Raw genomic sequence first — 27865 nt, forward strand, 5'->3', positions numbered from 1 at the left:
GTGGTCAGTTCGGCACTAAAGGCACCTGAGAGAACTAAAATGTAGGAGAGGGGCACTGCTTTTCCTCCACAGAAGCCATCCCGAAGGAGCATTCTTGGGCAGTCCTTCTCTCCTGGAACTTTGGTCATAGATCTGGCCTTGAATCTCAGAGATAAAACTACTCTCTCGGCTCCACAGAGTTGCAGGACAAAAGATGTAGCAAGATGAGAAAATTTCCAAACAGGAAATTGTCTTGGAGACAATCAGTTTCACTCTGACTACTCAGTTCTCTGCCATCCTAAGAACACTCAATTCTGCTTGACAGACCTTATCTATAAAAGAGTTTGGAAAACGGAAGTGAACCCAAGAACACATCCATCAGAAAGCACTCCAGAGGAGGGTCTGAAAGAGAGGTCTCTTGGTAAAGATGGAAAGTACCTCATTTTATCATAACTGTCTGCTTAATTAAAAAATGCACTTCCTGGGCTGTTTTATTCATAAAAGTCAGCATATAGGTAAGGGAATAATTGATTGCTCAGAAATTGGCAAGTACTTCCTAAGGAACATTTTTCTTTATGATGTCTTTGGCATTTGTGGTTTACTAGTTCCATTTCCAGCCTTAGACTCTGCATCATAAAATTATAGCTCCATCCTGAGGCACCAGCTGTCACTTCTGCCAATAATCTCCGGGCTCAGAGAAAATAGCACAGTTACCCACATGCATGGAAAGTGGATCCCTCAGTAAATGCTAAATTTATCAGGAAGGATGTCACTATTGAAACACCCTGGCAATTACTTTATTTGACCCCCAAATAGGAACTGGGGCGAATGTCTTTGCCTGGAGTAGTGCCAGATGAACTTGGTCCAATTCCACAGTAATAAATGCCAAGCTCCATTTTCTTTGCAGCCCCTGATGTATGTGATATATACAAGAACATTTCCATGAGATATTCTAACGGACAATTATACAGGCTGCAGAACAAATCAGTCTACCATAAAGAATACCCCCTCTGCAGAATTGTCACAGGCTTAGTCATTCTAAGAGCTAATTTATGAATTTTTACCACAAATCAATGTACTGAGAATAGACTTGATGGAAAATGTACCTGCTACATTACAGTGGGCAGAATCTGCAAGGGCCCCAAAGTACCACCTTTTGCTTCTACCCTGAATAATAGGCCATATGATATATGATCAATCTGGGAAAGTGTTTTGGAAAAAGATGCATTTCATAAACTGTTTCAGTGTGGGAAGTGAGACATGTATGGAAGACAGATTTTTTAAGGCGCTGTTCTTAATGATATTTGCTGTTGACACTAGTAACATATTTTCCTAAGGCCAATTGATGAATCGTGGTCTTAGAATTATTAAGGGAGCTTTTTCTCACTATAAATTCCCCCACTGAGCCTTCACCTACGATACATCCTAGGTTCTGATTCTATGGTGAGAGCGAGGAACCTGTATGTTTGTTTTTAAAGCTCGGCAGGCAATTTTGGTGATCCGCTGGATCGGAGGAACCGCTAGTCTGATATTATGTTCCTTCCATAAACCTCAGGACTCACAAGTTCAGAATCTGATTTCAAATAATGCCATGAGTCTTGTTTTCACTCAGAACCCATTTCTTAAGTTTTAATCCACGCTGAATTTTTCTCAGGCCACTTCCTAGGAAAGTCACCATGCATCACGACTGCTCCTGCCATATGCCATCTCATTTGCTTTCTCTTTGAGTGCACCAACAACATTGCTACCTCAAACTCTTGCCTTATCTCCCTTCAAATTACTACATAAATTGGCCTTTTGGCCTCATTTCCAAGAGTATCCTTTTGACCCAAACCGTGAACTCTTTTTTTTTTTCCTGTAATTGCAGGTCTTCTGATTTTGCATGTTAAAGCCTCCTTCTTTAAGTTAAAGGATATCCTACCCTAAGCTTCAAGGACCCTGCAATTTCTCAGCCTTCCTGTGGTCACTGGTGCCTTGCTGTCTCTGGCTCTCTCTCTCTCTCTCTCTCTCTCTCTCTCTCCCCTCCCCTCTCTCCCTCTCTCTCTCTCCCCCTCTCTCCCTCTCTCCCTCCCTCCCCGCTCTCATCTCTCTCCCCTTCTTTACACTATTACCAGAGATACTGCATTATTGGGTTCTACATTCCTTGCCTTTTTTTTCTAAAGTCCCTCCTTTGGAGAAAGTCTAGCAGCTCATATGAATGGCCTCAATTTCCATGTCAATATGCATGACAAATATATAGAAACTCCTCATCTAGACACTTAATCTTCACTGAAGACTCATATTCCATACATTCTTTAAGACATTTCACATCACAGCTTAGATTAAATATATCTAGACCAAAGTTTATTGTCTTCTTCCCACAAAATTTCTTAACCTTCCCCATCATGATGTTAACCATCTCCCATGCTTAGACCCTTGGAAACACCATTTACTTAAATATCTAATAGTTATAGATCATCATAAAGAAATATATAACCATACAGAAGATATGTGGGAAGAAACAGGTAGAAAGAGTCCAAGGAAAAGGCCTTATGGTGGCTGCAACTTTTTCTCCAAATACTTTTTCAGCCTTATCTCTTTCCTCCTATTCACAAGCCAAGACTGATCCCGGCCAGCTTTCTCATCCCCACTTCACCCTGATCTTAAGTAGAAGGGATTTCCGAAGCACTAGCCTAGGCTTCTGAGGTCAATAAGCTCATTGATCATCAGATTCCGACCTGTCCTCCAGTTCCAATAGTCCAGGCTGTCATTTCCCAAACACTGTGGAATTGCTGTGCATCCTACGTATTCTTCCAGGGACTCAGGATAAAAGCAGTAAACTGCTAGATTTCTGAAATCAATCTGAAAGTCAGGTTTGATTTCCTATCTGGTTTCTGCCTTCCTGTCTTGATTTCATGACTTCAGTTTATCCTAAATGAAGGCACGTCATTCCTATCATCGGTTCCTTTGTAGGACTGGTGCCTCTCCTAGGTGAGGACGGGGCTCTGATACGTGATGCTGTATGCAGCCGTTTGTCCTTGGAACTCTTGATGTGGCTGTATCCTCAAGTCCACAATACTCAGCTTCATGTTCTCTTGCCCATCTGATTCAGTGGTTTACCTGGCTTCCATCTATCATATATTTCTATACTTTCCAGGTGCTGTTTTTTTGCTGCTTTGGAATGGACCTCCTCCACTTTTGGTGGCTTTGTTCAGCCTCCCTCATTCCCAAACCCCTGCTCTAGTCCGGTGGGCAGATCGTGTTCCAGTCTCATCCTCTTCCCAGTCTGTTTCATCCCACTGTGATGAATCAGGCCTGGCCCTCAGACGTAACACCAAATGTTGCAGCTGAACCCTTGTTATCTCTTTTGCTTTCAACCCCTCACGGTTCCTATCTGCCTAACACAAAGAAGTGCTGGGAACAGATGTCATTTTATTCGTGCCTTCAATCTTTTTACATCTCATTTGCCTCCCATAGTAAATTATTATTTCTCACCATAGATCTCAAGACACTTTGTTCTTTCTATTTTCTCTCTGTCTTTCACTCGACACATACACACACACACACAGTGCCTGCTAAGTAGCCTAAGAATCACTTTTTCTCAGTGACCTCTCACTGTATCAGGAGAATGATATTCTTTTTACCTTTTCCCACACCCCAGCCTGTAAATTTCCAATTCATTACATCATTTTGGTTGTGTTCTCTCACCAATCCTCCTGCCAATACTGTATATGATAATGTAATGTGATAGCAATTTTCCATGTAATTCATTAACCTGAGACTTCAGTTTTTGATACTTTCATTTAAAAACTTAATGTATACATCTAGTTATCGTTTTGTCATAAAGCTTGCCAAAACCACTCACAGTTGATAAAAGTAAAATGAAATATGTGCTCAAACCTGAATTGATGGTAGGTAATTAGATTTTCTGTTCGTGAAAACTAGGTCAGTTTCATAATCTGATGATATTTTCTCCAGCAGAATTTGTAATTTTACAAGCTCCATCTTGTTATAAGAAATTGATCATTGCAGGCAAAAGGAGGAGCTCAGAGTGACCCTTTCATGGAATTTCAGTTTGTTTTCTCTAACCCCCCAGACAAGTTTTCAGGAAGGTGTAGGTGCAGAAGAGAAATTAAAGCAATTTCTCTCTATTTCTTCAGCTTTGACAGAGCTAGACTGGAGGCTGGGAGCCAAACACTTTCTCAAATCATGCTGCTGGCGGCCGGGGGCGGGGGGAGGGGGCGGGGGGAGGGGGCGGGGGGGTGGTCCCTGGCTGGATATTCTGGCCGGGACTTTAGGCTTTGCCAGTCCAGGGGAGAGCATTTTCTCCATGGCTGCTTCCCTGGCCTTCTCCTTCGCTTTTTTCTCTTCTTCTACAACACAAGCTTTATTCCCAGAGTTAGATTGATTATCCTAAAGGTCAAAATTGATCATGGCAGCCCAAAATCAAGAAGGCCCGTTGGCCCTTTATTAACAAATGGTGCCCACATGACTTAATATTTCTCCTGAACCCAATCTCTCTTCCTTGGTACACCTTCCATCAACCCTCCTTCAGGTACGTGTACGTGAGAAACAGGAACCAGACAGCACCTCACCCTTCTTGATGTGCTTTTTCATTTCTCTGTGATTTGCATCATTTGTTTTTCTCTTTTTGTCTTTGAGGCTTCCTTGCATTTCTGCGTGGCAAAACTCTACTCTTTCTTCAAGACCCAGTCCAATTATTCCTGCCATTTGTGAAGTTGCCCCCCCCTCCCCGAGCTCCCACAGCACAGAGCCCATGCTTATATTTAGCACATAGAGAGGTAGGCAATCTTTGGTTTACATGCCTCTCACTCCTCTAAGCTGTGAATTCATATTCCTCTTTTTATCCCTGTCACCTAACATGGGCCTGACCCATGGTTTGATACCAGATAAAGGTTCGTGGAATGGCTGGACAAAACAACATGCCGTAGGGATCTGACGTGTGCCTGCCTGATAAGTTCACTTGGCCCTTCCTAGGAAAGTGCAAGTCATGTGCTTGAATCACGTACACGAAGCTCATTTTGTTCCCTCTCATGGCCAAATCTATGCTAAGAAGCCTATCTTTTCATCTAAAAAATATGTGGGCTGTTTTTACCGAGAAATCTAAAGACCCTGATGGATTGGCACAAACTCAAGTACAAATATGTACGGTGAGCATATCTGTGTTGATTACAAACGTCTATTAAGCAAACACCATGTCCTGGCACAGTGCTCATCGCCATGGGGAATGCACACAGAGTACCCAGGGTTGTCCTGGCACTTGGCAACGTGGTTGCTGTTGAGTGTAGATGGCTTTGACAAGAGACTTTACGTTACTGGGGCTCTGAAGACCCAGAACTGTGTTTTTATGGATTCCCTTCATTTCCACCATCAGTTTCACTAATCTTTGAATATCTGTATCAGGAAGTCTTACGTCATGAAAGACATTTAGTTAGAACCGTAAAGTGAATTTTGATTATGCCAGAAACTCAGAGATAACTCAGTAGAAAAAGTATTCAGGACTTAACGAATATTACACCAAGACAGTAAGTTAATACAGAGGGAAGAATCCATAAATAACCTTTTAAGGGTTTTCTGGTCTAAATGGTAAAAATAGATAGATAGATAGATAGACAGATAGATAGATAGATAGATAGATAGGTAATTCTCATTTCTACTGAATTAGTAGGATTTATTCGGGATACATAGACCTATCCTTGAGATGCACTCTTATTTCTCTCTATTTCTTCATATTATTAAATGAACCATATATTATGATTAATATAAGTCAAATCTAATTCTCCATGATTAAAATTAATAGAAGTGTTAAAATCCAGTAGGACATATCAATAAATATTTAATAAAGTATTATTTCATGTTCTGGCAGTCAACAGTATAGTGGCTATAAATTCTAAGTTTCAGTTATAAAAACATAAAATGTAACTCTGAAAGGAGATCCATGGAAAGGTGTCAGATATTATTGCTGTTCTGTTCACACAATAAACTCCTATTTTCCAAAAATGAATATTGGAATATTATTATTAGTATGCTATACATATTCTATACATATTTCAGCGTGGAACTGAGGAAGCTAAAATAGAAAGATTGTTATAATCAAGTGACCTAAGTTCCCTCAGTTGCAAAATGAGAAGATTAAGTTAGCCCCTTGCACTTGAAAATGCTCAAAGTGTACAAACTTTTTTCATATACATTATTCCATTTGTTTTTCACGTCAATTCTCATTTTACATTCGATGAGATTGAAATTTGGAGAGAAAGTGACATGACCAAGGTCATGCTGCTAAAACATATATAAATATGTATATGTTATATAAATATAAACATATTTATGTTTCTATACATGTACTTATATCCTTAAATATTTATAACATATTTACAGCCAAAAGCTAGAAATCTGTGTTGCAAATGCCAATCTAGATCTCTTATGTCCCCGCCACCTACAGGATTCTCTGAACAAAAGTACAGACTTTCTAGAGAATTTATGAAACAGCACAAATCCTAAAAACAATAACCTTTCCCTATAAGAAGAGTATGTCTGCATCAAAAGCTGATATAATGGCAAGGATTTGCTTTTTGAGCGCTAACTGTGAACTACATACAACCCGTGACAAAATCAAAAATCAAAAAATATTATCAAGCCGACTTGCAGATTTTCCCCTAAAATCAATGTGCACTTTAAATGCAGCTCATCAGGATCCCTATGGTTAATCCCAGAATTGCTCACCAAGTACTTTCTCACTGTGTTTGGTCTAGTGGTTCAATTTTGTTAAACAATGTCATTATATGCATTCTGTAAACCTGCTCTCATTCTATAAAGTCTAACTGGGGAAAACTTCCATTACAAACAAGAAACATAAAAGGGGAAAAAAAAGGCAAAACACATTTTCAGTTCAAAGCCAATAAACTCCATTCTGTTTTTGGTTAATTTTGATTTTCAGCTTTAAATTGCTTGTATCCATAAGAAGTTTAATTGTCTTCTTGCTGATTTTCTCTGTGATGATTACCTATAAAATGCCTTGGGTCCTTTCTGCTAAGAATAGGAGCTCCAAATATAACTGTCTGTGCGGTTTTAAACTAAATAGAATACCTGGAAAACATTTAAATGTCCAAATAAGTGCCGCCCCTGAAAAGTTCAGTGTGAGTCCACAGTCAAGGAATCATTGTGTCCTGCAGACAGTGAAAAGCATAAGCAGAAAGCAGGGGGCCTATTGAGGCCCTTGATATTTTGCTCGTAATAACTTTTGATTCATAGTTCATATCAGTTTTAATTTTTACCTGTTTGTGATTAGACACTCAGGAAATATTTCACCACATAGACGCACACTAGTCAGAGCACTTATAGCCTTGCCACATGGCTGCAAAGCTATTTCCTTCCATAATTACTCCCTTTGAATTAAGCAAACGGGGTCTCTTTAAAATTAGAAGTACATTGTAAATGAAAAACATACACACAATTATCCACCATTCTCATCTCAGTACAGATAGATTGTCAGGTTCCTTATCTAGTGGTTGATAGGGACACACCATGGCTCTGGTTGAAGAAGGAAGGAAAGAGAGAAAAATGCAAAGATGGGTAACTGCTAAACATGGTGCCCAGAAGACTTGGGATACAAATAAGACTATGGGTTAGTTTTTATTTATTCTTTATTTAGTGTTTCTGTGGATGTTGTAGATTGTTTTCATGTCAGAGACTCACCAGGTCATGACTCTGTTTGGCCATCCTCACTAAAGAAAGTCTGTGTTTCCATCGTATGGGCTGTTTAATTTATAAAGCATCTGTCAGCAAGATGGGCAACGATGAAAAGGCAATGAGTTAACAAAGAAAGTCATGCATCTCCTTCTGTTATCAGCATCAGTTTTTACTTCATTAAAAAGAGATGGGAGGGCTTCCCTGGTGGCGCAGTGGTTGAGAGTCCGCCTGCCGATGCACAGGGGACGCGTGTTCGTGCCCCGGTCCGGGAAGATCCCACATGCCGCGGAGCGGCTGGGCCCGTGAGCCATGGCCACTGAGCCTGCACGTCCAGAGCCTGTGCTCCGCAACGGGAGAGGCCACAACAGTGAGAGGCCCGCGTACCGCAAAAAAAAAAAACAAAAACAAAAACTCAAAAAAAAAGAGACGGGAAAGGAAAGGTTTTCTATGAAGAGTGGTGAAATGGATTTCAGCAACACCCAAGAAGAAAAACACTAGGGTAATTGCAGAGGAAACAAATACCAGATGTGGATTTAGAGTCTGAAGAGGAGTTTTAATCCTGATTCCGGCATCCACCAGCTTAGAGGTGTGGGCTAATTTCAGTGAGTTTCAGTTCGCTCATCTGTATAATGAGAGATGAACCAGCAGATTTCTATGACCAGGGATTGAGAGACTCTTCTAGACTGGAGAGTGGAGCGTTTGGGAGGGCACGGGCTGAATTTGAATGGAAAATGACTGATGCTATTTTGATGACAGACCTGGGAATGGGTGATTAGTAGAAGGACACTAATCATTGGTTTTTGTGAGTGATTTAGCATGAGGAACTATGTGTTACATAATCAGTGGAAGCTTAGCAAGGTAGCCAGAATGGCCTTCTAGGGAAACAACATTGGCAGGTGATACTTGAAAATTGTTTCAACAAAACTGGCTAAAAGGTTAGGAATGACCAAGGAGAGAAGTTCTCCTTTTAAAAATGGATGTATACATTTTCCATAGGGCAGAATTCAGACAAGAACTTCTATAAAGACCAATAGAAGAACTAGAAGAAGGCAGTTACCGTCTAGGTTAGGAGTCCAGGATAGGGCCTAAGCATGTAAGGAGGATTGTAGGGAAAATAAACCTTCAGCTCTAAGAGACCTAATCCCAGTAGCTCATGCATAAGAAAGCACCAAAAGTTCATAATATTTTTGGTGTGTTTTAGTTATTCCCCACCCCCTGACTAAAATATAGATCAGTCTGTTTAGATAGGGACAGTAGAGAGAAAAAAATGAATGGCCCACAGTCCATTACTATTATGATTCATTATCACATATAACTGTAAAAAATATAGTTAATTACATTATTGTGAAGACATTTCATAGAACATCTTGTGCCATTTTAAAGGAGAGTTTTTATACTTTTTTATGTCACGGGAAGTGTCCAAAATATAACATGAAGTGAAAAATCATGACACCAAATTTTATTTATACACACCCACACATACATACACACCCACACATACATACACACCCACACATACATACACACACAATGTGGTCCAAATTATGCACTTGTGTATTTTAAAAGCTAAACGCGAACATTTTGAAATGTTAAATGGTAATCTCTAGTGGCAGGCTTATGGGTGATTATTATTTCTTTTGCTTCATTTCTGCATTTGTCAGATTCTCAACGGTGAATAAGTGTGATGTTAACAAGCAGGAAAAACGCTTTTAGAAAAATAACACAAAAATGATCTGAAAGCAATTTATATTACTTGCATTGTATTTAGTGAAGAAGAGCCCATGAAGTACAGACTGGCTAATACTAACTTGTTCATTCTGCCAATTTATGATGTTTCACATGAATAGGGTCAGAATCAAGTTTTGCCTGGGTTATCAGGGAAAGCAAATGCCAAAGATATACACTGAAAATTTGATGTTAAAAAAATCTGTGGTATTGATTTCTACTAACCTACCCCTTGATAGTAGCTTTACTGAAATGCTTTAGTCCCTAGTCCCTTTCTTCCTTGCATTCTGTAACAGTAATTATGATAACCACTACTGATTGAGTGCTTCCCGTGTGCCATGTCCTGTTCTGTTTTCCCATGTAATCCCCTGAACAACCTCATGATATAGATGTAATTATTTTATTTTTACTGATGAGGAAACTAAGGCGTAGATTAATTCATTTGCACGACTTACAGGCAGTACAATCCCAAGAGTCTCAGCTCTTAACACAATATTGCTCGTGGTCTTAGTAGACCTAGTTGATATTCATTTAGCACTTAATATATGCCAGGCTCTGTGTTAAGCACCTTATATATGTTATCACGATTTATTTGCAGCAGTCAGAGATAAATACCATTTTTATAACCCGTTTACAGTGCAGGAGCCTTAGGAAGAGGAAGTAACTCATACAGGTTCATATAGTAAATGACAGAATAAGAATTTTGCAACCTGAGTCCCTTTCCTAAGACAGCATTTTAGGAGGTCATTTTTCCCCACCAGTATTGTGGAACCACTCAGAGCCATGGTCATGGTTACAGGGACCTGATTAGTCTTAATAATTCTGTTATTTATGGAAGTAAATTAACATTGGAATAGCTTAATAGACTTCCTGGAGAGCTTTCTTCATAACACCTTCAGGATAAAGAAACCTGAACCCAATCTGTCTTTCCAACCTTATACCCACTGGGTAAGTAAATTTTTTTTTTTTCCTGTAAACCATAGGCCTCCACTGTGAAATACAAAATTAAAATCCAAACATATTTATAGAATAGATAGTGTCAGGGAGAATAAAAATTTTCCTCTACCCTTCTAGGTTCTTCTGGCTCATCTAAGAATTAAATTGACATGAGACAGATTAACAGGAGAAAATTAAATTTAATTTCATACATACAGGAACCCAACATGCATGAGAGAGTCAGAGATCCCGTATACATGAGAGGTTCAGAAGCAGAAAGGTTAAATGAGATAAATGCCGTCCTGAATTAAGGAATAGGAGCTGGACCCGGGGCTTCCAAGGTCAGGAGGGTCACTCATAGGACTGTAAGGAGAAGAACAGATGTTTGGTTATTAGATGTTTGCCCTGCCACACACATAACGCCACTTAGATAAAATTTATCTCTGGTCATACTCTTTTTCTGGGAAAAATCGCCAATTTAATTTCTTCTAGGTAGTTAATGGAGGGACAGTAGTTTCTCTTGAATCCACAGGGTCTTGATTGCCTTTAGCTGAAAGTAATCCTCATGCAACAGTGGGGAGGCTCATTCTGAACCCCTACGATAGTATGAAGACATAAGAACTGATTGCTTAATCTAATGTAGAATACCAATAAAATATTAGACGTGGACTAGAAATGTGAGATATAAAAATCAGCATCAATTCATTAATTATTGATTTATTTAGTTATGTTCAAGAAAATTCCTGGCATCCTGTCTTTCAGAATATTTTATACAAATGCATGCAGAGAGAGATTGATTTGCCATTGAATATTTTGTGGCTTTGGAGAAAGGGAGGGAAGGAAGGAAAAGAGAAAGAGGATATGAATTAAAAACCTTAAGAAAACCCAGCTTTATTTCTTGGTGTTCTATTTTTAAAGCTGGCCTCTTTTGGATAGAGATGCTTTCAGCATATTCTAGCTGCTGTCCTATAATGTTCTAAGAGTGAAATCTTTCCATTGCTTTCCAGGGAAACTCTTTACTTTGAACAAAGAATCTTGACAAAGGAGGAAGGACCAAAGGTATAAGTAATCTCTGGAGAGAGTCTAATGACAACCCAGGAATGTTGAAAATGTTCAAGATGAAGAGAGCTTTTGAAAAGCATGGAAAACCAACTGTTTCTTTGAAATTCAACAGCAACAATTTCATCTAATTTCAAATTCTTATAAAGGGCAGTGGCAAATTGAGGATTTAACAGAAGTTTCTAAAACTGAACTAAAATGTTTTATGTGTTCAGTTTGTAGAAAAGATACTCGGTGCCCCAAGGTACTCCTAACGTTATCCTCAACCTTGAGAAATTTGTTAACACAACTTTTTCTAGAGAATTTGACCTTTTTTGTTCCCTTTAAGGAATACAGTGAAGATCTCAGATTACAAACAATCCTAACAAATTAAGGAATCAGTTTAAAAGTTGGTGAGAATCCTCCATCATTTTGTTAAAAGTGCCTCTCTCATGGAACTTGCACAATGTCAGTATTATTAAACAATAAGACTAAGATCCATTTTGATGTATTTCAACATGGTGCCCAATGCTTGATCCACTTTGTTTTTCACTAAATTCACAAATCGTCTCAGCGTGCAGATGTAGGTAACAAACCCGGGATCCTTATTAATTTAGCCTTCTTAAGACTGAAGTATATATTAGCTGCAGGGAAATAAAGCAATGGTAAGGTATACATTTTATACATCACAAAATTATGGACATTTTAAAATACATTCATATCATTTTCTCTTAGCAAACTTTACTCTTGTGATTTCTATATTAGCATACCATCATAGGATAGAACCTTTTGGGGAGGGTGTTGGCTGCCAGAGTTCCCAGCATATTACTTATTGGAACAGTAACTCTAGGATCTCTGCAGTGTCTCTTTCAAGTGGTCAACCAGCGTGTCTTCTAAGGATGGGAAGGTAGCTCTAAAGCTGACAATTGATTGCTAAAAAGAGAGAGATCGAAAAAGAATTACACTTGTTCCTATTTTGCATTTGAACAAATGAATTGGTTGCCATTCAGATTCAAAAGCAAGCAGAGGGAAATAAAATAGAGCAAGGTTCTGCTGGACAATCCCTACTCCAGTGCTCTGTGACACTGCCCTCTGGTATGCCCCAGAGAACAGCAGGACTTTAGCTGTCCCTGCTCCTTGCTCTGCTTGAAGCAATGATTTCAGTTACCACTTGATAATGCAAAGAGATCAGTGCACGGATGACAAGTCCTCCTGGAGAATTACTTTGATTCAGCTACTTTAGCAACTCTCATCTTCGGAGTCTATTTAAATTAAAGAATAGTACCATCCGGATTTGTCAGGCTCTGCTTCATACCAGGAGCTCCAGGAAAAGTACAACTTCTGTCCCCTTTGTGTATCCAGCTAATGTGGTGAGTGGACACCTGTCAGGGCTGGGACTGGGAAGCTGACCAGTATTTCTCTTTATTTAATTGTAGCCGATTTGGAAAGTTGTGTTCGTTTCTGGTATACAGCAAAGTGATTCAGTTATATATATATATATATATATATATATGTATTCTTTTCCAGATTCTTTTCCATTATAGTGTATTACAAGATATTGAATATAGTTCCCTGTGCTACACAGTAGAACCTTGTTGTTTATTTTATATATAGTAGTTTGAATCTTCTAATCCCAAACTCCTAATTGATACCTCCCCTCTTTTCCCCTTTGGTAACCATAAATTTGTTTCCTATATCTGTGAGTCTGTTTCTGTTTTATAAATAAGTTCATTTGTATCATACCTTACATTCCACATATAAGTGATATCACATGATATTTGTCTCTGTCTGACTTACTTCACTTAGTATGATATTCTCCAGGTCCACCCATGTTGTTGCAAATGGCAATATTTCATTCTTTTCTATGACTGAGTAATAGTCCATTGTATATACATCTTCCTTATCCATTCATCTGTCAATGGACATTTAGGTTGCTACCATGTCTTGGCTATTGTAAATAGTGCTGCTATAAATATTGGGGTGCATGTATCTTTTCGAGATAGAATTTTCTCCGGATATATGCCAGTACTTCTTATGCGTTTTGCATCTTTAAGTTTAGAGTTCTGCACCTGGAAAGTCCATTATGTGAGATGTGGTCCCAAGCTACATCTGAGAGTGAATTTGAGGATATTGCCCATTACTCCATTGAGTATTTTCTGACCTCCACCTCTCACCTGCCAGCTGCCCCTTTGGGTGACTGGGTGAAGGAGCAAGTAAAAACTATAAAGTAAACCACTTCTTTTCAACTAACGACAACTCTTCCTAACATCTTATAGTCCTTTGCAGAATGATTTTGCATGCATTATATTATTTGACCTTTGCAATCACGTGTGAAGTTTTATTATCCACAGTTGTTGAATGATGACACCCATTATCTGATCATCACGACACTGTGAAGATTATAGTCACTGCGAAGTGAGTTTCCTTATCCACATTTGATAGATGATAACACTAAGGTCTAGAAAGATGCCAGAACTGGCCCACATATCTCAGCCAGAAAGTGACAGAGTCAAGATACAAATCCAGGGTAATTTGAGTCCTAGTTTGGTGCCCTGGACAGTTCAATGAAGGAAACAGTAGATTTAAGTCATGATCTAGTCCCTCTTCTATGACCATCTTAGAATGGAACCTTAAACAAACTCCCAAGTGAAGTCATGCCAAGAGTTCCTCACCAATAATCTGAAAAGGATGTAAAAGTATTATTAGAAATAATATGAAAAGCAGTCTGTTCTTATCCTATTTAAAATGTTATTTGGGGGGGAATTGTTTGGGGTCACTTATGGAAAATGTTGAGAATATATGTGTCGGTCTTCTCTGACTGCCCCTTTCTTTCCCTAATCACCAAGGCAACTCACAAAGTCAATTTTTGTTTTGTTTTGTTTTGTTTTTTGTTTTTTGCGGTACGCGGGCCTCTCACTGTTGTGGCCTCTCCCGTTGCGGAGCACAGGCTCCGGACGCGCAGGCTCAGCGGCCATGGTTCACGGGCCCAGCCGCTCCGCGGCATGTGGGATCTTCCCAGACCGGGGCACGAACCCGTGTCCCCTGCATCAGCAGACGGACTCTCAACCACTGCGCACCAGGGAAGCCCACAAAGTCAATTTTTGAAGGGAAAAAAAAAGCTTAAAATGGGCCAGGAATTTAAGCCAAGCGATACAAAGGCAACGCATAGCAAGCATATCTTTCCTTGTTGGTAGAGAGAAATCAATGCCGAAAAGAGCACTGGATAATGCCCTAGGTGGTGTGAAGAGAACTGTTTGCTTTGCAAGGGCAGCAGGCATAACGCACGATTAGAGTCCTTTCCTTTCCTTTTAAATGAATGCCATGAAGGAAGTGCTGCTTCTGATTTTTTCATGAGACTTTATACTCTGGGAAAAAGAAACCTGCCAAGGAAGCCAGGCCTGAGGTAACATCCACCAGAAATGCTTAGCCTGTCAAAGCACGACATCAACAGCCCTTGATCCTGAAGGAGGCAGTGAGTGTTCTGCCTGGGGAGAGGGAGGGATTGAGGGGTGGCGGAGCTAGCCGTCACAGCAAGGGCACTTAGCTTTGATGCAAATGGTTTTCACTGTCTCAGGGCCATGCAGCACCCCAGTTTTCTGTTTGGCAGTACTAACAAAATTTGAAACTTCTAACTGAAAATTCACCCCAAACATTCTCACAACCTTTTCTTACCCAAGGAAACGGCTTTTTCTAGACTACGATTTTATCCTGAAGTTTGTTTGTCGTTGCTGTTGTGTTTTGTAATAACAGCTTTATTGAGATATAATTCACATACCAGAGAATTCACCCATTTAAAATATGCAATTCAGTGGGCTTTATTATAGTCTCAGAATTGTGCAACCATTGCTATAATCGATTTTAGAATATTTCCATCACCCCCAAACGAAATCCCATGCCCATGAGCAGTCACCCCCATTTATCCCCCAATCCCCAGCCCTAGGCAACCACTAATTTACTTCCTGTCTCTACGGGTTTGTCTATTCTGGACGTTTCATATAAATAGAATCATACAATGTCTGAACAGTTGTGTCTGGCTTCTTTCACTTTAGCATAATGTTTTCAAGGTTCATCCATGTCAAAGTGCAGGGAAGGAAGAATAATTTTCCCTCTACTCTTCAGAGTTCTTGGCTGAGATCATGTAATAAAAGACAGATTAACAAGAGAAAAACAAACAAGTTTGTTAACATGTGTACATGGGAGATACCCAGGGAAAAATGAGTCATTCTCTGAGGTGGCTTAAATGTAAGCTTGAATACTGTCCTAATAGGGCTCGGGGAGAGAGGATATTGGCTTCTTAGGGGAGAGTACATGATTTTTAGGAAAGATGAATGGACCCTTAGAAGAAAAGATGGGAGATATGACAGTTTGTGACAACGTTTGCCTGGTGTCTACTTCTAGTCTCCTCTCCTGTGATAAGAGTCACTTTCCCTGGTTGATGAAATTCTCAGGGAGGGAATTTATGACATTTGAGTTCCTTTTGGAACATCTGTCTTTAGGCAGATGGGAGAAGTTCAGAGACAGCGTCTCCCTGCATTTGCTATTTTTACATACCCCCAGCTCAAAATAATCAATATACCGAAGCAGTATGTTTGGGGGTGACATAGTAACGCTACTTTTTAGTAGCCTGTATCAGCATTTCATTCCTTTTTATTGCTGAATAATATTCCATTATGTGGAGGTATCACATTTTGATTATCCATTCATCAGCCGACAGACATTTAGGTTGTTTCCAGCTTTGGGCTATTATCAGTAATGCCGCTGTAATCATTCATGTATAAGTTTTTGTGTAGACATATGTTTTTAAATCTCTTGAGTTCCACCTAGAAGTGGAATTGCTGGGTCATATGGTAACCTGATTTTTAAACTTCTGAGGAACTGCCAGACTTTTCCAAAGCCTCTATACCATTTAACATTTCCACCAGCAATGTAAGAGAGTTCCAGTTCCTCTACATTCTCCATATAGCACATACTAGTATCTGTTTTTCTGATTATAGCTATCTTGGTGGGGGTGAAGTGGCGTCTCATTGTGGTTTTGATTTGCATTTCCCTGATAACAAATGATGCTGAGCGTCTCATGTACTTATTGGCCGTTGGTTTACTTTCTATGGAGAAAAGTCTGTTCAGATCCTTTGCGCATTTTAAGTTGGTTTATTTGTCTTTTTTGAGTAAGAGGAGTTTATCCTGAAGCTTTTAACATCAGGTGTACTGGGGATTCCATTTCAAACTTGCCTTACCTGATGACATCACTCTATGATCAGAGAAATTGCCAGATATTTTCCCTTCAGATGACGTCGGTCCTGGGTCACTTCTTTCTTGAGTCTGAATGTGGTGGCTTCCAGGTGGAAAGTTTCCAGTTCCACAGACATGGCCTTTGACTGACATGGCTCAGAGGCTCTCTGAGAGAAAGAATATAAGACATTAATTACTGTCTTCTGTGGCAAATGAAACCCTTAGTTCTTCTGTTCTCCAAATAGAACCTCTGTTGTCTAAAAACCTAGCACCAGAATTCTTATCTCTCTGAGAAGGAAATCACTCTGCTGCCCAGAGGCTAAAGGTGTTTTCTCATCTGTAACTATTAAGTTTGCTTGTGGAGACCAGCATTTCCTGAGAGGAGAAAACGACAACTTTATGTGCTCTCTATAATCCAGAAAAGAATACCAGTGAAGGACAAAGTTAAATGTCTCTCCCATGCTTCAGCCTAGATAACTAATTAGATCGAAAATTTAGCTTTGACCCTTACTTCCTCACAATGCTACCTATTCCTTATTTAATACATTCTTCTAAACGTCTGGCCAGACATGCTGATTCTCCATTAGCCAGCTCCCAGCCACATTATTAGAATCCCTTGAAAAACTTTGTAGAACTGTATTCGTGCCGAGGCCCCAAAACCAGAGACATTCATCTCACCGATCCGGAGTGTGCCGCGCCCAGGCATTTAGAGTTTTCAAAGCTGCACACATGATTCAAATATGCAGACAGTTCCAAAACATGAGCCCAATTACCACCAGCCTCTTCATTTATTATCTGTAATGAAAGAACCCTTTATCCTGTCGAGATCAGCGCTTCTCAAACTTTTGCTTGCATCAGCGTCATCTGGGGATCTTGATAAAATGCAGATGCAATTTGGTGGGTCTGGGGTGGGCCCTGAGATCCCGCGTTTCTGACAGGCCTCCAGGTGAAGCCAAGGCTGCTGGTCGGTTGCTCGTATTCCTCAGAGTTGGGGAGCCCTCGTGTGTTCATGGTGCTTTTCAGTTAATCCTAACAGGACCTTTATCGCCTCAAGGATTTGCCTTTTCATGACAGCTGCCATCGAATGTAATATGTGCTGCACTCCTTTTAAAAATAGAATTGAAAATCTATCGTTGCTCATCCAGGTAGTCTTTGTTAACATAAAGATTAAACAATAAACCTGTATATTACTTCAAAATAATGATTCAGATCTTTTAAAGTGGTCATAAAACTACTGCACAGCTGAATGAATAAGGACTGCGTGGGTCACATAATTGAAAGATGTTGGTCTTTGGAGCCAGTTACAGGAGTCTCTCTCTGTGACCTTGGAAGTTACTTAACTTCTCTGAGTCATTGTTTCCTCTGAATTGTACAAGTTGTAGAAGTCGCTTCCAGGGCTGCTCTGAAGATTGATCGGTGAACTAAAAAATGCAAAATGCCCATCAGTCCATTGACCCCTGAGTACGCCTAAAAAGAGGCTAAATCTTAAAAATCAAATAAATTTTAAAAGAGACATTGTAGCATCTACAGGTGTGAAATCCTCACTAAAATCTTTTTTATTTTATGAGGATTTAGAAAGAGTCTTCTTTTTCATCCTCCACCTCGTTTCCTCACGTCTCCCAATATCAAGAGCGGTCTTAGGGAAAAGAAACCACAGAAGGACTAATTGAGGCTGAAATTTGAAGAGACTGATAGGACTTTGGCTTAATAATGAGAGATTAGAATGTATTTTGAAGAGATTTTCTTTTTTAGCTCCCACTAGTAACACCATGTCTTTCTCTTCTTTCTCACAGTTTACCTGAGTCACCACCTGATATAAGAACTCCTTACTAGAATGTTTGAAGATGTTTGGTCCTTTGAGACCCATCAGATAAGAGAGAGACTTGGAAATAAAGTATAGATGTGGGCTTAGTATCATCAAAGGAAAGGCACTGCAAAAATCAAAAGGAACAACCTGTATTTTTCCACTAAATAAATTGATCTTTCTTAACCAAATGCTTTTTTTTTTTCTAGAAGTGGATCCAAAATGTATATGCATAAAAATTTTGGCCATCCTGACAAATTATTTAATGTTTTAATGTTATCATGAGATTTGTAACTCGTTGCTAGTTTCTAGGAAACATAATCGTTATAGTATACTCTTCAACTTTAAAGTGATGTAAAAAAGATCAAGTGAGAAATTCTCCTTACCTTCTTCATCATAATTACGGTAGCTGAAAATTGCATGACACAGTTTTCTATCTGTTCCTTATCAGTATAATAATAGTGCAGGGGTTGTTGTTAGGTGAAGGGCTGGGCCTGCCTGACTATTCCAATCTTGTCTTGGTTAACCTGTTAATTTAAAGAAGTAACAACACTACTGTATTGCACAGGGAACTATACTCAATATCTTGTAATAACCTATAATGGAAAAGAATCTGAAAAAGAACATGTTTATATATATATGTATATACACACACACATATATATAAGGATCTGAAAAAGAATATATATATGTATATATGTATAACTGAATCACTTTGCTGTATGCTTGAAACTAACACAACATTGTAAATTAACTATACTTCAGTTAAAAAAAAAGAAAGAACAACAGCTATCTGACTGCTTCCCATTGGTAAATGGAAGCAAAGTACAACACAACATGAATCTGTGTTCTCAGAGAGAGGGAGTCTTTAGGACAGTGCAAAAGCCCTGTGAATGTGGGAATCGGTGTGGCAATGGGGGGCAAACTGGAGGACCTTTAAGATCCCTTCAGTCCTTGAGATATAATTTCCACTGCAGAACTGTGAGGAACAGAGAGGTATACTTCTGCTGATTATCAAGCTAGTGGAACTGCGTTCTTCACCAGATAAACGCCATCTCCTGTAACATCCCCAGTGATGGAAGAAGCAATGACAGTCCCTTTCCTGTATTAGTTAGGCTCTGGAAAGTGAGCAAAAGACATCGCAAGGATATGATCCTTTAAAATTTATATAGGTTAATTTCACCTTCTCCACCTTTGCTAAGGGGAGGAATAGTTCTGTTCTGAAGCAAAAAGTGAACATTACCAGTCCCTTCTGATTTTTGCCTCTTGATTCAGAGGGCTAATTCATAATGATTGACTTTATCTTGCCTCGTTAAATTGACTGAATTGTCCTTTAATCATCAAGTTTCCTATTAATAGCTTTACTGTGCAAGAGAAGCAAACTCAATATACAATTTAATGGCTCCTCCTGTCAAGGGCACTACTGATTGTATTACTAATGATTTTGAAATAATATGCCATTATGCAAATCCCATTCATCTTTGCCAAGTACCTACGGAGGTACTGTTTTCTTTCCCTTCGTAAGTTGAATTTCCAGTGTCATAGTTATCCGGTACTGAAACGTTTTCTAAGGATTATGATCCCAGTGAATAGCGATAGTCTGCTGATAAATATTATGTGCTTATTTTATTATACAAACAAATTGGGTGGGACCCTATATTTCTCACATTAATCAGCTACTCAGAATGTAGAAAATAAACCTATAGCAGATTAACTTCACCAAGGATAAGAAACACTATGTTATTTGGGTTTTTCTATTTATTTGTGAATAAGTGGTCATGTTGCCCTTTGGGAATGAAACTGGGAGCCTTTCCTAAACAAATGCTCGCCCTATTAGCAAGACTACTACAAACATCTCCACTGTGCTTTCTTCATTTCTACAATCTAATAAAATATGAGATGTGAGATAGATTGGAAGTACAAGATGGAAAAAGATAAGTCAAATGTTTTAAAGTAATATATGCAAGAGCATTGCAACATGTACCCTACCATGAAGTGCCTTGATTATGAATTTGGGGCCACTGGGGCCAGAAGACGATAGCAGGGCCCTTCTAATGCCCACCAATGTTTTCCCACCCATGGTCATATTATGCTGGTGACTTTAGCAGAGAGGTACAAGTATAATTTATGATTACAAGGCAGTAAGATGGAAATTAATACCTAAACACATAAGTTGCATGACAGAGGGTAGACATTTGGCAGGTTTCTGAAGAGTAAATTTGATCTCACTTATAACATCAAGTTCAGTTCTGAAATTAAAAACACACATATCATTTCTTACATCTTCTTGCGCTTTCTCTAACATTTTGTGATTTTTGGATATTGAGGAATGATCAGATATCCTGGTGTAGTCAGGGCAGGCTGTACATATATATACAGCCTGCCCTGACTACACCAGGGTACTTATATATATATATATGTGTATATAAAGTAAATGGGTGAATTCCAGAAAAATAGTTCTAGAAGTTAGACAGGAACTGTTCACTATACACATGTGGTTGGACTTTTGTCGTACTGTTGGTAGTTTTGTAAGTATCTAATTGCTCTTAAAAAATGATTATTGCTTTAGTCATTGACAGCTGCTCATCTGGCCTTTGAGGACAGAGCTGAGATAGAAAGGCACCGTCATGCGCTCCAACCCCTTAGTAGTGAGAAATGGGGATGTGAGCGCTATGGGGGATGTTCTTTAGCTGAGGAGCAGCGAGGAGGTTATGAGGCTCCCCAGAATCAGAAGCAATCATTTGATCTCACTTAGCATTAGGGGCTGGGAAATTCAGAGAATTAAAAGCAACTTCTACCTTTATTCTCCTTCATACAAGAAAAGAAGACTGGTGCTCTTTGGCTTGCATAGGTCTAAATGAAACTTGAGGGCTTTCATCAATATTGAAAAAAAAAAGGTTATAGACTAATTTCCTTCCAGAAGACCTAGAAAATTCCACCAAAACTAAATAATGTCCATGACATTAAAACTGTGTGTCTTTATGAAGTCATTGTTTTAAAACCTTTAGTTAGGGCTTCCCTGGTGGCGCAGTGGTTGAGAGTCCGCCTGCTGATGCAGGGGACATGGGTTCGTGTCCCGGTCTGGGAAGATCCCACGTGCCGCGGAGCGGCTGGGCCCGTGAGCCATGGCTGCTGAGCCTGCGCGTCCGGAGCCTGTGCTCCTCAACGGGAGAGGCCACAACAGTGAGAGGCCCACGTACCGCAAAAAAAAAAAAAAAAAAAAAAAAAACCTTTAGTCAGAAATGTTCTTGGCCAATGGTACTGAACAAAAAGAATATTTTCAAGGACAAACAAGTGTTTGGGGGCTCTGAATAAGTTGTAATACATGAAGTGATTAAGCCCTCATTAATTAGAAGGTAACATTAAATTTCTTTTCAGAGTCATCAGGTCTTGTGGGGAGTTGAGATTTGCATAATATTTGCATTTGTCCTACCTACCTGTCAATCACAACCACAGGATAAGGCAAGAAGCTCTAAAGGATGGATTACAGGAAGCATTCTTAATGAAATGCCTTGGTGTATCGGTGGAGTTCGAAAGTAGGGTAGAGTGTATTTTGTCAAAGTTGAAGGTCAGCTTTGGGAGGGAAGAAAATAACTAGAACATCATGACTCCCCACCCCCACCTTAGGAGGCTTCCATCTTTAGAAAGACAAACAAAACATGAACAACTTCCCCTTGTGATCTAGGTGGAAAATCTGACTCACCTGAAAAAGAGTTTGAGTCTAGGACATTGGGTGGGGTAAGATAAAAGACTTTCATTTTATTTTGTGATGCTCTTATGCATTTATTATTTTAATAAAATTTTATGGTAAAAATGTTATGTTTGGAAATACAGTAAAGCAGAATGAAGGCCCCCAGAAATGACCCTTATGCCTGTTACTCAGATATAACCTCTGTTCATATTTTGATGTGGTTTACTGATTTGTTTCAAAGGGTTGAATTCCAGAGCACAGCTCAGACAATCCTGTGGTTAAGGCATTTACTAAATAAATCTATTTTTCTTTTCTTATTATTGTGATCTATGTTTTTCTGCTTCCCATGATGATGATAAACCTAGTAGTATGAATGCTGTATTTTGGCTGAAACAGTTCTGTGGTCCTGGGCAGGGCAGCTGTGCATTGGGTGACCTTTCCACTCTCTCAGACCCATCCCACACCCATTCTGGAAGGACAGTCTCACGGTCCAGAAGTTTCTCAGTTGCCGTTTGTCTGGAAGTGCCACTCGTTAACCTTGCTTTCCTCTTCTCTATGTTCCTTCTCTCCTATTTCCTATTCCCCTTGTTCGTCAATTTCTATTCTTCTCTGTTTCAGCAAAACAATATCAGTCAAGGTAATTGATGATGAGGAGTATGAGAAAAACAAGACCTTCCTCCTTGAGATTGGCGAGCCCCGCTTGGTGGAGATGAGTGAGAAGAAAGGTGGGGGAACTGCTCCAGGGCTGAGCCCAACAGCTTCTACTGGCCTGTGCCACCCCTGGATGCCTGCACTCTCCAGAACGTGACTTACAATGCACACATCCCTCCACCTATGTAACGGGGCATAGATCTCCTCTGGGGCCACAGGGAGCCCAGCCTGGAGCTCCAGCAGCCAGTTTGGGCCACTCTGCACATGGCAGTCTGAGCTACTCATTGTCAGTGCAGTCGAGCCTGGGAAAGTTGGTGCTGATGCTTCCTGCACCCACATGAAGCCGACTTTCTGATTTCTCTTCCTGATTTGGGATACCTCCTGACTGCTCATTGAAGCAGGAAGAATTTGTAAAAATGATGGATTAGAGGAAACTTAACGGGGCCAGCTGAGAGTACCTGGATGCCCTTTTACATACTCCTGGAGGTCCATGTGTGGCCAGTTCTCCTTCCATAACATCACAGTAACATGCTGCTTGGTGAACACCTAGCATGAGCGTGTGACTCCAACCATTTGTTTTGCCTTTGTCTTGTGTTCCCACAGGAAGATCATTACCATTAGAATATTTGACCGTGAGGAATATGAGAAAGAGTGCAGTTTCTCCCTTGTGCTTGAGGAACCAAAATGGATAAGAAGAGGAATGAAAGGTGTGAGAGTACACAAAGACATACCAGCGAGAAATTGTACTCTTCTCTCTGTGTCTCCTACTCTCACATTTAACTCTCTCCTCTTCCTCGGCTTCCAAGTACTATACTTCCTCTCCTTTGAAGCTTTAGCCATTTCATTTTCCTGCCCATATTCACAAATGCACCAAACAATGTCCCTTTTCTTCAGAAAATGCCAGCTCACCTTGATTGATACCAGATTCCAGAAATACTGGAAGAGATTTCTGTAATTCAGAAGGGATGACATAAAAGAATGATTTCTGGGTTTAGTTTTTCACTATTCGGGAATCATTCTAAAATTTGATTCTAGCTATTAAATATCCCCTAAAATGTTAGTGATGGAGACTACTTAATGCCTATTAGTCATGGTAGATGGGTCTAATGGCAACTAATAGGAAACTTCAGAAGAATTCAATAATTAGTCTAATTTAGAGAAGCCAGTTTTCAAAAAAAAAAAAACAAACTTAGAACAAAGATCCTTAAAGAGTAGTGGCATTAATATCCTAGTGTTCATTTTGGTAAAATATTTTTCATATCATCAGATATGATATTTAAAAGAGACCATATGTATGAAACCATGGTCATATCGATTTTCTTTAGGAGGAAGGATATGGTAGTTCAGTAAGAACTTAGCCCTTACTTAAAGCCGTTCCTGTCTTATGCTTCAAAATCTTTTGATTCTTGTAGAATTGACACATTTCTAACATATAGAATTTTTTTCTAAAAATAAAAAATAAACAGCAGCATCCTTATAATTAGATTTTTGTGTTGATTTGTGTTTATATTTTTAGAAACTATTTGAAGAAAGAAGCCATATTTTTTGCTGTCTTTGATTTTATATCTATTTTATATGGCCTATAGTTGAGAAGGAAGGACAGGAATTTTATATCAGCTTTAAAAATAGTTTTTTTATTCTGAATTATTCCGAGGGCGTCCCATAATTACCCTCTAATAGTGGTTGTTTTATTTTGTTTGTTTGTTTTTGTTTTTTGCGGTACGCTGGCCTCTCACTGCTGTGGCCTCTCCCGTTGCGGAGCACAGGCTCCGGACGCGCAGGATCAGCGGCCATGGCTCACGGGCCCAGCTGCTCCGCGGCATGTGGGATCCTCTCGGACCGGGGCACGAACCCGTGTCCCCTGCACTGGCAGGCGGACTCCCAACCACTGCGCCACCAGGGAAGCCCTAGTGGTCATTTTAAAAGCAATGGTATACACTTAATTATATATATATAAAATGAGCATAGTACCTATTAATAGCTCTTATTAATTGCATTTAAACCATTGATGAAGGCAGTATAGATGTTTAGGTGACCACTTTGCAAGAAATGTAAACTTTTACATGTAAAGAAAAAAAATCAAATACAAAGGACTAATTCCTATACAGACCCAACATTTGGGGGAATTTAACTAATCCCACTTTTGTAAGAACTCACTGGCCTCAGAGTCCATCAGAAAACAAACAAAAACGAAGTTGTCCTGACTTAATCATGTTCAAAAAGGTAACAGGAACCTTTAGAATGATGGAGAAAGGAGCACTGGGGACCCATTTTAATGCAGCCTATTTAATATGCTCCACAGACAGCAGGCGGAAGAAAAAGACACTAGAAAACTGTGCCAATTTCTTACAAAGATGGGATCAAAAATGCCTCATTAACATACAGGAAAAAGCACTTACTTCTGAATGCAGTCCTCCAAAGGACTGCCTTTCATCTCAAGGAAGAGCATCTTGAATACAGCTCTTTCAATTGTCATTTTGGTAAAATATGCCTTCATATAAAAGCAAATTAAAATTCCTTGATAGCACTATTTGCTTTTGACACCCAACAAGTGGATCTCTGTCACCATAAATAAAATTACTAACTTGTTTTATAAAGTATCCTCTAATGCCACTACCAGTAGAGAGAAAACTGGTCCTGAAAAGGTAATTGTAACTTTCCCATCTACAACTCTAGAAGTAATTTATTTGATACATTTAGTCAGGTAGCTTTCACCAGAATAAAGTGCTACAGCTATAGTCTGGGTTTAAAGCACAAAACCCGAAAGACAAATTATGTATGTGGGGCCCCACACCCCACCTCCGCTGCCCCAGGCCTTCCCTCCCTGTCTTGTCAGTTTCTGTGGAATTATGTGTCCACAAGAAGCTATCTGGTTGTCGGATTATACCGTGCAGGTCATAGATAAGGACACACAAATAAGCACTGATTCCTGGGACACAGATTTTGAGGATTTAAAAAGCATAAGCATTCCCTGCTGACCAAAATACCATGCAAATAGAACCTCCAGCAGAGAACTTCATCTTGGGCCAAAGTCTCCTTATGGGCGGGGCGGCCAAAATGGAATTTCCTAAGATGTTTTCTGTTTCCATTGAAAGGTACAATCCCTGAGATCCTGGATGCTTTAAGACTTCCATATGTTGAATTCGCTAACTGCCAGGCACTTATTTCAAGAGGAAGGCTCACTCAAATAAGGTTTAGGATTAACTTCATAAAATATTTCTACTATATTTGGCAAACTAGATGTATAGACTGTGTGTAAACATACGGTAGAAATGTTTTCTTAAATGTCAAGAAATAATATATAAAGTGAATTGTTTATATATGTAGAATCAGTCACACACGTTTGCAGAAATCAGTTCTGGGATCATCTGGAAATACTCCCAATGCCACATTAACTTGGCGTGCACCAATTTTTTAGTAGCAGCTCCCTACCACTGTAATCAGATCTGCCTGGATTTCTTTCTGCTGATATTCCTCTTACTTTCATTATTCATCTGGTCTCTTATTCTGTGTTTGTCTTTGTCTGTTTCCTTCACAGCCCTGTTATTGAATGAGCTTGGTAAGCATTTCATTTTTTGCATTTCCTTTCCATTTTTCTAGGTTATTTTCCATTTCTGTCAGGTGCTACAGTAGCTTTCTGACTTATTTTTTATTTCTGCTGATTTATTAGCAAGATTGTTGTTTAGAGCCATGGGCCTCATAATTTTGTGAAGGTTGGGTAGTTTACATTCTGCTTTGGGTTCAGTATGACCTTTTACAAAATCAGTGCTTTCTTAGGTATGCACAAGAATTAAATTTGTACACTAAAGCTCATAGTCTTAAAAGATTGATTAGCGATTAAGTCATGAATGGATGTTTTCATATTTTTCTTAATTGTATATACAATTTGGCAAGTTTTTGTACTTTGGACAGGCTGTCAGGCGGTCTGATGTCACTGGTATTTGTTATTTAGAGTGTAAATGAAATGAATTGTAACATTTCTTTCTTTTTTTCTTTTTTAGGTGGCTTCACAATAACAGGTATGAATTTTTTAAGTCTAATGAACCAAATTTTATTTTGTACCGTGTGTTGTTTACATTTTTAAAAATTATTTCTCATTTTTATTTCCTTTTAATGAAGGAAAATACCTGTATGGTAAGACCATTTTTTAATGTTCTTCATTTTCCCCCAAATACCCTTAATTATCAAACAAAAACCACATCTTACGTGCCCTGCATTAACGTTTAGCTGTGACACATGGTGTGCTTTTGCTGACTTTACACAGTTAACATCTTACACATTAACAAGGTGTATGCTGTGTTTACTGATAAGCAGATTTGTGTGGAGAACCTGTAATTGGTCATATTTTGACACTGATCAATTTACAGATGTTCTCATAGCACTGATGATGTGAGTGTACCTTGCTAGATGCTCCAGAGAGTACCAGAATAAATAAAACGGTTGCTCGTCTCAAGGAAACAGAGGACTTGACATACAAGCCCACTCCACGGCCCAAGCTCAGGGTCCTAATCATAGATAATGCCCTCCTGGGAGAAGATAAAGCATGCCTTCCCCTCATGCCACCACACCAATCTGCGAAGTTTTAGCATTCTTAACATGGTAATGAGTACTATGTCTGCCACTTGCAGTGGATTACAAAGTGCTCTGTAAAAACTCAAAATGTCAGTCAAAAAGTTTAAAACCCTTAATTTCATAATGGTACCCAGCCGCTGTTGACTGCATTTTTTAGCCAGCACGACTCTAAAGCTATTTCCTTACATAGAGAAGAAAGATATTTCCTTACAGCATCCTTTCTTTTGACCCTAAATATTTTCTCACCCTTTCAGAATCATCTATGTAGATTTAGAGAGGGAGATACATATCAAATGGTAGGCCTGATTTGTCTGAAGCTGCAGGTTGAAGATGTCCTTAAAGGCCATCCTAATGGCCGTGGCATTTTCCAATATAATTATGCAGATATCTATATTCTAGTTATTTTTTTCTGAAACCAGATAGCTAAACAAAATATTTAGAAAGGAAATATTTTCAAACATTCTAAGTTTGAAAATGTTATGGTGTGGGGTGGCGTTAACTTAAACCACCATCAGTGTAAATTCATGATCAAGAAGTTTCAACATGATTCC

At 39.3% G+C, this 27865-nt stretch overlaps 1 protein-coding gene across 15 annotated transcripts in view; it reads left to right on the forward strand.

Annotated features, from left to right (window-relative positions):
- SLC8A1 (solute carrier family 8 member A1) overlaps positions 1-27865 on the forward strand; it is a 409922-nt gene that overhangs the window by 305591 nt on the left and 76466 nt on the right. For 10 of the 15 annotated variants that reach the window (XM_079940652.1, XM_079940657.1, XM_079940646.1 and 7 more), the window contains exons 3-6: positions 23346-23449; positions 26281-26301; positions 26744-26761; positions 26862-26876. In XM_079940652.1, the coding sequence (XP_079796778.1) occupies positions 23346-23449; positions 26281-26301; positions 26744-26761; positions 26862-26876 (158 nt within the window). Of the gene's footprint in view, positions 1-11366; positions 11389-22709; positions 22817-23345; positions 23450-26280; positions 26302-26743; positions 26762-26861; positions 26877-27865 lie in introns of those variants that run through there. The other 5 variants (XM_079940649.1, XM_079940650.1, XM_079940651.1 and 2 more) reach the window with 5 other exon arrangements.

This window comes from Stenella coeruleoalba (assembly GCF_951394435.1).
Source record: "Stenella coeruleoalba genome assembly, chromosome: 13".
Classification (NCBI taxonomy): Eukaryota; Metazoa; Chordata; class Mammalia; order Artiodactyla; family Delphinidae; genus Stenella; species Stenella coeruleoalba.